This window comes from Cololabis saira, chromosome 12 (assembly GCF_033807715.1).
Source record: "Cololabis saira isolate AMF1-May2022 chromosome 12, fColSai1.1, whole genome shotgun sequence".
Classification (NCBI taxonomy): domain Eukaryota; kingdom Metazoa; phylum Chordata; class Actinopteri; order Beloniformes; family Belonidae; genus Cololabis; species Cololabis saira.
In genome coordinates this window covers 34,436,689-34,449,280 of record NC_084598.1, presented here as the reverse complement: position 1 = coordinate 34,449,280, position 12,592 = coordinate 34,436,689, and the positions used below count along the sequence as shown (strand labels likewise).

General features: G+C 39.3%; 1 protein-coding gene across 2 annotated transcripts in view; it reads left to right on the top strand.

Annotated features, from left to right (window-relative positions):
* cep104 (centrosomal protein 104) overlaps positions 1–12,592 on the top strand; it is a 37,948-nt gene that overhangs the window by 2,611 nt on the left and 22,745 nt on the right. The window contains exons 4-11 of one of the 2 annotated variants that reach the window (XM_061736685.1): positions 375–513; positions 1,508–1,570; positions 3,493–3,569; positions 3,914–4,082; positions 6,034–6,189; positions 6,813–7,040; positions 8,517–8,732; positions 10,965–11,132. In XM_061736685.1, coding sequence (XP_061592669.1) covers positions 375–513; positions 1,508–1,570; positions 3,493–3,569; positions 3,914–4,082; positions 6,034–6,189; positions 6,813–7,040; positions 8,517–8,732; positions 10,965–11,132 — 1,216 coding nt within the window. Of the gene's footprint in view, positions 1–374; positions 514–1,507; positions 1,571–2,373; positions 2,492–3,492; positions 3,570–3,913; positions 4,083–6,033; positions 6,190–6,812; positions 7,041–8,516; positions 8,733–10,964; positions 11,133–12,592 lie in introns of those variants that run through there. The other variant, XM_061736687.1, reaches the window with a different exon arrangement.

Here is a 12,592-nt window from a genome sequence, read left to right as displayed (position 1 = left end):
CCAAATGTATAGTTCAAGTCTACAAAACACTAAAGTAGCACCAAGAGATAAATAAAGTACCCATATATTAGAGATACGTATATGGGTCGATTGGATTTTGGACATTAAACTTCTCCAGACTCCGAGTCTTTGGTCAAGATACCTCAAGATTCAAGAAGTTTATCTTCATATACATAATAAAATGAACCATGTAAGGAAGTTCTTTGTGTTGCCTCCTTTCATCTAAGTAGCCTAAAATATAAGAATAAGTAAATTAAAAAGGTAGATGTGAAAAAAAACAAAAAAACAACAAGCAATAGCAATCGCCAGATTAGGTACACAGTGAACAGTATTTTAGTGTTAAAAAACAACATTTTAATTCACTGTCTCAACAGGTATGTGTCTATGTCAGATAATGAGAAGACTGGTTTCAAAGCTCGGGAGTTGAAGTCGGTCCATCTAGATGCCATTGGGAAGTATCTGAGAATAACCCTCCATAGGAACTATGTCAACCGCTACAATCACTACAACCAGGTATGATGGTAAAAACTCTCCTGAAACATATTTTAACTGCAATTAAGATGTGTCTTGCTTAGTATTCTCCTCCCTGAATGTGGGTTCACATTGTCAGTTGTGAAATAAATAATTAAGTATTTTATATCAGTTTTCAAGCCAATTATGTTGAGTCTATTATAATGTCAGTTCTCCTAAAGCGCTCACAAAACATAAATACATTTACACAAATGTCTTTCATAAGGTCTTGTGGACTTTAAAGGGAATGTGTTACTCTTCTGAAATTTCCTTTGGGACTTGAACACAGTAATTTTGTAAGTTATATTACATTTTCACCTAAAGTGCTCAATTGATAAGTCAGACAACTACTTCCAATTAAGATAATCAATCGGAGGATGTTTTCTGTCCACAGCTTTTAAAATATCATAATTATTGCAACTTTCTTTCTTTTCTCTCCACTCATGTAAACTGAACATGTTTTCCTCCTCTGGTGTTTCAACACAGCCCCACATGCAGGATGTAGTTTCATATTTAGACCAGGCTAAATTACTTAGATCTGGGAACTATAACTTTTGACAATTGTTAGAGAAGCAGGAATAAACAGTGCATTCTGTTCAGGACTACCTTTGTACAAGATGATTTTAAAGGAACATGATTCTCTTTGTTGATGATTTCACACTCTTTTCATTCCTAACCAAAGTTTACACGCCCTACTATAGCCCTGAGGTAGTTTTAACTCTGAAATGTTTTGTGTGTATGTATGTATGTCAATAAGCTAATTTTTCATAATTGAGAATAATTTTTGGTTTTCCCTTTGAGTATTGGTTTTCTTTTCATACAATTGGTAAACAACGAAAAACATGTATCCAGCTAAGCTTCTCAATCTAGACTTGAGTGTATCCACTGTGAACTTTCCAGCACTCACCTGTTGATCACATGTATCGATTTTCTTCTCTATCACAGTTCTGCTTCATTAAATCGCCTCATACTTATCAGTTTGTGTTTATGATTTCAGGTTTCTTTGATTGCCATTAACGTGCTAGGAGATCCTTTGGATGGCAATGCTTTTAACACAATCGTAAGTGACCACTTTTTCACGTTCATTTGGCTCCCTGTAGGCTCCCTTACGTCTGCACAGCAGAAGGTGGCGCTGTTGCTCGATAAATGCTCTCTAGTCAGTCCTTCAGAACAGCTTTGATCATCATCATCGTCATCATCATCGTCATCATCATCATCTCTCTGATGTTTGACTGTATGTTGCCTCTCATTGAACACATTTTTACCACATTTAGATGGTTCCAATAGCACTATTTTGACCTTTTAAAGTTTGTTATTATACAGTCTGATAATATTTATGGAGATTGAGAAAATGAAAGCTCACATAATGTAATGCTAATCTAGTTTTTGGTTAAATTTGCTTTCAAGATTTTTGGAAGAATTTCTTTTTGTTGTACTACACAACTTTATGGTCACCAGGTGTAAGCATGTGCACGTCCCTACCTGAGTTGTGTATTCCTGGGTGTGTGTGTATATATATACATATACGTGTATCACACATGGAGTAATAAGACTCAAAGGGAGGGCACTATGTAATCACACAGGAGGCCTTTAGTAAGTCAGTGTAATCAGATAGTCCTGCAGATGGACGGCTCCAAGAGGGGCGAGAGCGTCTTAAAACACACACATGCACACACACAGTGAGAGACACGGAGAGACACGGACACACTCTTGCACAGATTCCAGTGAACAGGCCGTGCATTGTTTTTGCACTAATCCGACTGAGCAGCTCCATCACAGCAATGATCTTGGCTGGAGGGACGGCGAGATCTTGTTCTCCTGTATCTGCTCTGTGGCTGGAAGTTGTGTTTCCCCTGCAGAGGAATGGTGTCGCGTGAATGCGCATGCCACTGGTTTGAATTCAGCTTAATAAAGACACCGAAGCAATTTGGTTAAAATCAGCGTTTATTCATTTACTTTCTACATTTCTGCTGACGGAAAGGTCTGTGTTTTGCTGTAAGCTGTGGAGGCGTCCTCGGCATCATGACTTTTGAAGTGTCTGTATTTATAAAACAAATTTGGACCAAAGAACCCAAACTCCATGACTCAATCTACGCCCAGCTGTATTTTTGTTTCCTGGTCTGTGGATGGTCTGACGCATTAGGAAGTTGTTTAAAAATGCTGTTTAGTTGTATTACATGTAAATGTGCTAATGGCAAAACAAAACCGTAAGCTCTGGTCTGTGTTTTCAAATAATGAGGAAAACATGACATTTACAGGCTGACGGCATCTTGAACTATATCTACACTACATTACATCCAAGCACCATCAGTCTGGTCTTCATTGTTTTTCTGTTAGAACTGTTAGTATATGAATATTAAATAATTACATCTGGTGGGGGGAAAAACGTTCAAAAAAGATTGGTGTGGTGGTTTTCCTCTTTCCTCTTGTACTGTAGACCGAGAGTACTTTCTATTGATGACTGTTTTTAGTTGTTATTGTTTAGTTGTTCCAGCAACCTTTTTTGTGAGTATTATGTATTTATTTTGTTGTCCTTGTGGGGGGAGTGCAATATTTTTAAGCACTAGCATGGGTGTTGTTTTTGTCTGTAGCTGTTGCAACTTTAAGGCTTATATGTGAGTCCTAAACAAATTTCCCAAAGGAGACAATAGAGTCCCCTTAAAGTGTCAGAGCAGCCTACAGTTAGTTTATGAATAGTGTGCACTCCTTGTTTCCACTTTTGTAGTGACAAACTTGAATGTTGATGGAGTGTTGGTATCAAAAACAGGCTACTGAAGATGTCTGAAGGTTATTAACTTTATATGGTGATAATAGTAACTACAGTAAATCTTTGTAGCCTGAAGGGATTGAGTAATAATTGGGTTCGGGGTTATGTGTGCATGTTTTTCTTTCTTTTTTTTTTCCAGGTCTTACATAGCACAGTATTACAAGAGTATACAGTATATACACGTGCCTGTAATTTGTCCATCTGTTTCCCCCCAGCCAAGCAGAGAGCAGCTGATCGAACACTACCTCAACAGTACCCAGCAGGAAGCTGCCTTGGACACAGCTTTCATGGGGTGAGGCTCGGCCATTGAACCCTGGTTTCTTTGTCTTGTGACGAAAGCGCTGTTCAGCAAAGCCATTTAGTCTGGAAGCCAACCAATAAGTCATTCAAGGTCACATACATTTCAAGACAAAGCAGGTGCCGGCCTGTCCAAAGACAAAAAAACATTTCGAAATATATATTTTTTTTATATTTCAACCCCCAAGGGACTTTTCACCTCTGGGTCTCTCCACTTGTATGGGAAATTGTATGTTTGGGGGGCTGATAATTCCGGATCTTTTTGATAGTTTAACTGGTAAAGACACATTGTTTTATATCTATTCTAAATGTTGTCTTTTTTTTCTCTTTTTTATGCAGCAAATGTGAGTCCATTTCCCCCTTGGATGATTTGGCTTTTGATATGTATCAGGACCCCGAAGTTGCTCACATCATTCGTCTTCTGGACCAAAAGAAGCAGGAGATGGTTCTGCAGGAAGACTTTGAACAGGCAAAGAATCTGAAACAGGCGATTGCAGATTTGCAGAAGGTAACCGTCAGGATGCTAACTGGCAGAAAACAATAAATTTAAGCAAAATATTTTATATTCAGGAACTTATAAACCATACCATTACAGCAGTTGCACTGTGATGAGTAATTATTTAATTAAGTAGTACGCAGGCACTCAGCTTGCGTAAATAAATCGATAGTACTTCGCGTACACTACGTCTTTTTACTTTCCTTTTACTTTTGTACTTACTCTAGCTATGTTTTCTGTTGCTTTTGATGTATTATTATTTTGGAGACGTTGGTAATTATTACCCCCTCATTTCCAATATAACAAGACCACACGATTTAAACGATGTATTTATAAGACACATTAAAAGAGTCTCTTAATAGCTCATTATGCCATGGAAGCAACAACAGGGATATATAATTACGTTAAAAACCTCAAAAACTTTAGAAATAATAACAGACTCCAGGCTTTTCCCAACTGTTTACAACATTTTTTCCTGTAAATCCCCAGACTTTTGGATTTTATAGCTGTCTTTTGTCCTTTCGACGCTGTTTGAAACAATAGCTGTTAAACATTGTTCAGATTCCTGTTACCGACCCTCTTTGTGTACAATGTTACCATGCAGACCATGAATACTTTACAACCTCAGCAGCTGCCGTCGGGGCGCTTGGGTAGTGTCTCTCCAACTCCCGGTAACAAGCCCTCCTGTAACCAGATAACACACAGATACACTAATGGTACCACCTTGTTAGTGTGGAATGTTATCATTGTGGGCAGAGCAGGTGCCAAGGTAGTCATGCTGAAAATCCCCTCTCATCGCACCGGCAGGATGTCAGAGACTAGCTTTAAATGATATTTGACAACACATAACTGTTGACTGTTTTCCCTTTTGTGTGTTTTGCAAAGTTCAAAGATAACGAAGAGCTAATGTGTGTTTGGAAATCCTTAATAAGAAGACCTTTCTCTCCTAAGAGCACCCTCCTAACACCTCTAATGGCCTCACATACCAAACTGGCACTTGCTTTGCATTTCTTTACCTGCTCTTTCCAACTTGTAATTTGTTCTTTAAATATGTTCAGAACTTAATGCTTACAGCAAAACTGCTTATTCCGCAAAAACCTGAATGTTGCTCCAAATGTGTGTCACTTTGGACGAAAGAGCCTGCAAAATGTCAATGCAAATTTAAGAAAGAGCCGTCATATACTGTATACATGCACTAGTTATTTTGCCTAAAAGAGAAGATTCACAGTTGGAGTTGGAACTGAGACGTTGTAGGCTGGCATCTGGTTTAGCTACTGAATTCAGCTGAATGGAATTTCCTCCTCTTTTCCACAGAGATGACATGTCTGACTCTCTGGAAGCTTGTTGTAAAATTTCCATCCGTTAAATTGCAGTGACTCAATATGTGGCACTTCAGTAGCTTACTTATGGCTGTGACATCATGTGAAGCAGAAAATGCCCAGCTCAAGTCTAAGGCAGTCCTCAATTCAGCTCCAGATAGCTTCAAAATGTAAAGGAGTTTAATTTTTATTTAACTGCACAAACATTGTTTTCATCCAAGTTATTGCTGAGATCTTGTGATATCACTCAAATAAAGTCATAGTTGGAAAGCACCTGATGGTTTGTTAATTTAAGTAGCTTTATTTGGAAGTTAAACTGAGAAAGAGCACAATGCTGCACTAAAACAGGAAGTGTGATTGTAATTATTTGAAGTATGATGAAGTACAGTTTTAAGTGTTTTTTCTTTGCCTTTCACCACATACAAGAAGTGTTTGATTTACCTTTGACATGGAAAATAAACCTTTAGGTTGTCAGTCGGATAACAGTAAGCATACAAGAGAGAGAGGTAGCCAATGCTATCACAATCAGACATGCTTCTCCCCATCCTGAGACTCATAAACTGTTCTCTAAATGGTCAGTCTAAACATGAAATGTCGGGTCACTATATTTACAGAGCTGCCCTTACCTCTCCTTGCTCTTTCAGGTTGGAGAACGTTTGGCTCGATATGATGTGGAGAAGCGATGTGCCATCGAAAAGGAGGACTATGACTTGGCCAAGAAGAAGAAAGAGCTCATGAAAGAGTACAGGAAGAGTGTGTACCAGCAGCTGGAAGTCCACAACCTGCTGGACATGACAGCGGTCAGTCGTCAGCTGTTGATGATGATGATGCCAGGCGACTATAGCTATATACTATATACAGAACTGTCTCAGAAAATTAGAATATTGTGATAAAGTCCTTTATTTTCTGTAATGCAAAAATGTCATACATTCTGGATTCATTACAAATCAACTGAAATAGTGCAAGCCTTTTATTATTTTAATATTTCTGACCATGGCTTACATCTTAAGAAAACTCAAATATCCTATCTCAAAAAATTTGAATATTCTGGGAATCTTAATCTTAAACTGTAAGCCATAATCAGCAATATTAAAATAATAAAAGGCTTACAATATTTCAGTTGATTGTAATGAATCCAGAATGTATGCCATTTTTGTTTTTTTAATTGCATTACAGAAAATAAAGACCTTTATCACAATATTCTAATTTTCTGAGACAGTCCTGTATACAGTACAGACCAAAAGTTTGGACACACCTTCTCATTCAAAAAAATGGGGAAGTTTGTCCAAACTTTTGGTCTGTACTGTATATATATATATTTTTTTTTTGTTTTTGTTAAGCATGTCTACACTTTGCCAAAAGTGTGTCAATGACTTTTTCTGCCTAACTGATATCCTCTTCTGTGTTTCCATTATGTCATCAGATCACCAGGGCAGCAGACTCGTCACCAACCCGCTACCCTCCCCCACTTCTGGCTTCTCCAGGTCACCGTTTAGCGCCCATCAAGCCACTTGTGTCCACAGAGGCATTGAAGAAGGGGAAAAAAGCAAGTTCTGGTCAAAATCAACAGTTAGTCACAGAAGCTGTTGTGCCCAAACATAGCAGCCTGTTTGACACACCTTTGGGCTCTGCAGCCACAGCTAACGCTAATGTAAGCATCTCTCCTCATCAAATATACATAGCCACACTATTACACAGCAAATAGCAGATTCAACACAACTTGAAACAACTTGTCCAATACTTATTTGATGAGCATCCTCTGGACAACCTGTGATGATGGAACACGCTGTTTTCTCATTATTGATCCAGTTTTAGACCTGTAGCTTCTTCCACTTTCTTGCTTTCTTGTTTTTTTCAAACTGTAATCAAGCCTCGGGACACCTTCGGAACGTGTCTCCTGACTAAACCTCTGTAGTGCTTGAACCTGCTCTACACGGGGAGATTATGACCACCGGTGGCTTTTATGCTTTACTCACCACCTACTAAAACCAGCCCCTACTACAGGTTTGAGTTTCACTATTTAATTAAAAGCGTGCAACAGTTGGCTGACTTCAGCGGCTGCCAACCTGGCCTCAAGGCAGGGCTTTGAGCCTTGTGTTAAGCAAAAGAGTGCCAGTTGGCTCAGAGGGACAGGAGACCGTGTTTGCTGGCTAGCACTTTGGTTTGTGTACTGGAGACTTAACGGTCATTGTTTTGCCGATGTTGAATGATCGTCCATTCACTGATAAAAACGTCTGTGATTTTAGTTCGTTAGTTCGTTCGTTTTTATTTATTTCGAACATGTATATATATATAAAAAAAAAAAAAACAAGAAAAAAAGATAAGAGAAACAAATACAGGTGGGCATTCCGCCTCATAAAGAAAAAGAAAAAACACATCAAAAAACATATTTCAGTTACATGTTCGAAAAGGAGTGGGAGGAAGTATAAACTTATTTAATCCCACCCCCTTTCCACAACTAAACATAAATTATATGCCTGTATTTACGCTTTATACTATACACTAATTTGTATAAATAAATAAATAAATATATATCATTTTTACAAAAATAACCTGATTAATACCAAATGTAAGCTCTATCATAAATATAATATAACTATGATATAAATATACTATGACTATGATATAAATATAACTATGATATAAATATAATACGTATATCTATACAAACATACAAAGACAACATGACGAAATAGCAAAACACACACAGCTGGTGATCTTTAAACACAGTCTTCATTTTTATACCTCAATTAAACTATGTCTTTATATTTCTTTTTAAATTGTTTTATGTTTGTACATTCTTTTAACTCCAAATTCAAATCATTCCACAGTTTGATTCCACAAACTGATACACAAAAACCTCTTCTTGTTGTACGCACAAATAAAGATTCGAAGTTTAGGTTTCTCCTTAAATTATAACCCCGTTCCCTCCCAATTAACCCCCTTCCCTCCCAATAAATAGTTAAAAGAGCAAGGACATCAGGGATGAATAATGCTGGAATGAGTAAAGGCTGGTGTGATACTGTGGCACTGAATAAAAGAAATGTACAAGTTGTTTTTATACATTCGTAAATATACATAAGGTTTAACTTTATATACCTTTGATGTATCTGACTTTTGTGGGCAGGCTAACTGTGTGCCCTATGATGAGAGGCCATTGCCAGCCCTTCAAAGGAAGAACTGGCCAGTGGAGAACATCCAGAGCCCCGCACATGATCACTCCCCAAAATCTGACGTGCAAAGGCCACCACATAGCTCTGAGAAGAATGGAGAGCCAGAGCCGCTAACAGAGAAAGCCCAGAGAGAAGCAGGCCTTCCAATAGAGGTCTTTGGAGAGACTCTGGTAAGAAAGGTGGAAACGTGAACAGCTAGACCGATTGTGCTAGCGTGATTTTAATTTCTCCTTGTTTTTTTTTTTTTGTTTTTTTTACCTTTAAAAGATACTGTTCTCTGGCATGTTATTCCAAGATATTATTCTCCGACTATGTTTCTGGGACAAAATATTTGTAAAAAGCCAATTACTCTTGAGTCATTACAAATTCACCTGAGTAACCCGCTTTAAGTCCCATGGCTTTAAATCAGTTTTTAGCTTAGTGGGTTCCTCTCTAGGCATGTAGGTTAAGTTGCTTTTACGACACTGAGTGCATTTTCATGGACAGCTACGCTCTAATTTTAATCAGATTAAGATAATACTATGATTAAGAAATGACCATGTAAACAGCAGCCTCAATCTGCATAAGGTCATAATCAAAGTAAGCTATAAATGCATGTGGAGAATTATTAAAAAATGGAAACAGCTTAATCAATATATAATGTCCATGTTGTTGAGATTAATTACACTATGCTGTTTAACATGTAAACCTGGAATAAGAAGTGAATATTTTTAAAGCAACTCATGTGAACACTTTGATCAGAATATTAGTCAGTAATTTTCATAAGATTACTTCATTACTACTACTACATTAGGGCCAGGAGTGGCTCAGGTGGTAGGGTATTATTATTAATATTATTGTTAACATCATAACGATAAGATCACAATGTTAATGTAGTAACTGTCTAAAATTGACACTTCTGATCTCTTGGTCAGTCACTCGTTGCAGTATTAGGCCCAATCTCAATACTCCCCCTACTTTTCTCCACTCGCACTTCTTTTCTTCCCTAACCCCTAAAAAAGAAGGGGGAGATTTTAGGGCACTTGAGATCTGGGGCACTTGTCCCATTTCTGTCCCATTTCTCCTACTCCCCCTCGTTTTCATCCCTAACCTGAACAGGAAGCTGAGAGCCAAAAGCTGTTTTAATTTCAGCTTTAGCGCTGTTAATATGGCACTTTATTAAGTTTTAATATTTTTTCAGGCATAAAGGTAACCTTAAGATCTGCAACCGGGGCTCAGTTTATCCAAATAACGCCTGTTAAGAAATTTGACCCGATGTTTTCGGAGATGAGAAGAGCCGCCGCCCCCGGGGAGCAGCCTCAGCTCACAGCCCGAGAAGAGACGTCTCCGCCGGGTCAAGCTGCTGCGTCGTCCCGGGAGAGAAACTCTCTCCTGGGACGCAGCTCTGTTGAGAATTACGCTGGCTGAAATAAATCATTTAGGAAGATGTTTGTTTAATAGATGAAATCTAACAGTTGTAGCTACGCCTGTTAAGAAATTTGCTCCGAAATTTAGAGATTTCTGTCTGCCGGCTCCAGAGTTTAGGTCCGCGTTAAATCGGCGCAGCCTATGGCGTAGCTTACGTAACCTACGGCGTCGCTTACGTAACCTATGGCGTCGCTTACGTAGGTTACGTAACCATATTCCGGCCCAATCTTAGCGAACAACGGACAAAAAAGGGATTATGTACATTCACTGAGTGAATATTATGAAAGTAAAATATTGGTTTGCGCCTAGAAATGTAATCAAAATGCATTTTTATGCAGAAACTAACTCAAAATATTGATTTTATTCACAAAAAAATAAGAAATGTCCACCATGTTTTTTTTTTTGATTCAGTCCGCAAATGACGACGAAAAGCATTCTGGGAAATTTTCATACCCCCTCGCTCGCCAAGTCAGCATCTGAAATCCCTCGATTTGAAGGGGCTATTCTCAGCCCCTAGCCCTCGTTATGCCCCCTCCCCCTTGGTAAAAAGAGTAATTGGGACACCACTACCTTCACGGGAATGCGCAAAAGTTAGGGTTAGTGAAGAAAACGAGGGCGAGGGGGAGTATTGGGACGCAGCCTTAGTGTTCACCTCAACCAGTTACACTCAGAGTAACAGTAGGGGGGGACACTTAAAGAATAATTTAGATTTTTTTCATTTTAATATAATTTGTTGGTAATCCGTATAGGTTTTATATCTATATTTGATCTTTGCTATCTGTCAATGAATTACCAACTTAATTAGACATTCCAGGTAACACATGTATCACAATATATGTATTTCTCAATCAATATGTCCTGTAACACCAACGTATTTCATACTATAATATGTATAATTTATAAATGTCTGGTGTAATTGTTATTTTTGGATTTGTATCATACTTTAAATGTCTTTCCAACTTCTTTCCTGTTATTTTTCTCTATCTTTTTCCTAGGTGGCTGGAGCATATTCTAAAACGTGGTGCTGCAGGGAGGATGCTCTGCTGGCCGTTCAAAAGAAGCTGTCGGAGGTTTCCTCCACCATCCCCAAGGAGGAGCTGAGAAGCATGATGAGAGCTGCAGTCTTCCTGGTTAAGAAAGCCCTGCTGGATAAAGTCGCATCTGTGAGTTTGGTTTGGTGGAAGCTTGGCTTGGTGGGAAATACGATCCCGCTGAGGCAGAGTGGGTATGTTTACTGTGTCAGTGTTCAAGTTTCCAATATAAGTGTTCCCCTATCCAGGTCTCAGAAAGCCCCTGCCTTCCATGGTCCAACGCAGCTTGTTGTGTCTTATTTGTCTAATTAAATGAGAGTTTGCAGGATTCAAAGTGAATTAGTGTGGAATATCCAACCTGTAACTAAATTTATTGTGGCAAAACTTTACCTTTGGAGTTTGCTGTTGATTTCTTACAATCAAGAAACTTTGATTCAAACAAGAACAGGGGTCCCTAAGACTTTCAGACTGTATTGTATGTCACTAAGGCTGCGTCCCAATACTCCCCCTCGCCCTCGTTTTCTTCACTAACCCTAACTTTTGCGCGTTCCCGTGAAGGTAGTGGTGTCCCAATTCCTCTTTTCACCAAGGGGGAGGGGGCATAACGAGGGCTAGGGGCTGAGAATAGCCCCTTCAAATCGAGGGATTTCAGATGCTCCCTCGGCGAGCGAGGGGGTATGAAAATTTCCCAGAATGCTTTTGCCGTAGGCTCTTGCCGTAGGCTCGCCGACCGAAGGCAAACAGGCAGACTCGTCTCAGAGAAATAGAGAGAAACAATCCTGTGACTCGTCAGATTTGTTTTGGATGTTTCTGATATAATAGTCTTCAGAAACCACAAAGTAATCCAGCTGTTATCTGGGTAATTTACACACTTTCAGATAAAGTTGTAGAAGATCACGCCAGAATAAAGGGATTTATGGTTCCGCGTTACACCAACGCAGAGCCTACGGCGGAGGTTACGTAACCCACGCCGTAAGTCAATGTACGTCAATGTACGCGGCGACGCGCGCCGTACGCCGTACCCCACGCCGTAGGCTCTGCGTCGATTTAACGCGGACCCAAACTCCGGAGCCGGCAGACAGAAATCTCTAAATTTCGGAGCAAATTTCTTAACAGGCGTAGCTACAACTGTTAGATTTCATCTATTAAACCAACATCTTCCTAAATGATTTATTTCAGCCGGCGTAATTCTCAACAGAGCTGCATCCCAGAGAGAGTTTCTCTCCCGGGACGACGGAGCAGCTTGACCCGGCAGACACGTCTGTTTTCAGGCTGTGAGCTGAGACTGCTCCCCGGGGGCGGCGGCTCTTCTCATCTCCGAAAACATCGGGTCAAATTTCTTAACAGGCGTTATTTGGATAAACTGAGCCCAGGTTGCGGATCTTAAGGTTACCTTTATGCCTGAAAAAATATTAAAACTTAATAAAGTGCCATATTAACAGCGCTACAGCTGAAATTAAAACAGCTTTTGGCTCTCTGCTTCCTGTTCAGGTTAGGGATGAAAACGAGGGGGAGTAGGAGAAATGGGACAGGCACCTGGGCCAAGTGCCCTAGATCTCAAGTGCCCTAAAATATCCCCCTTCTTTTTTAGG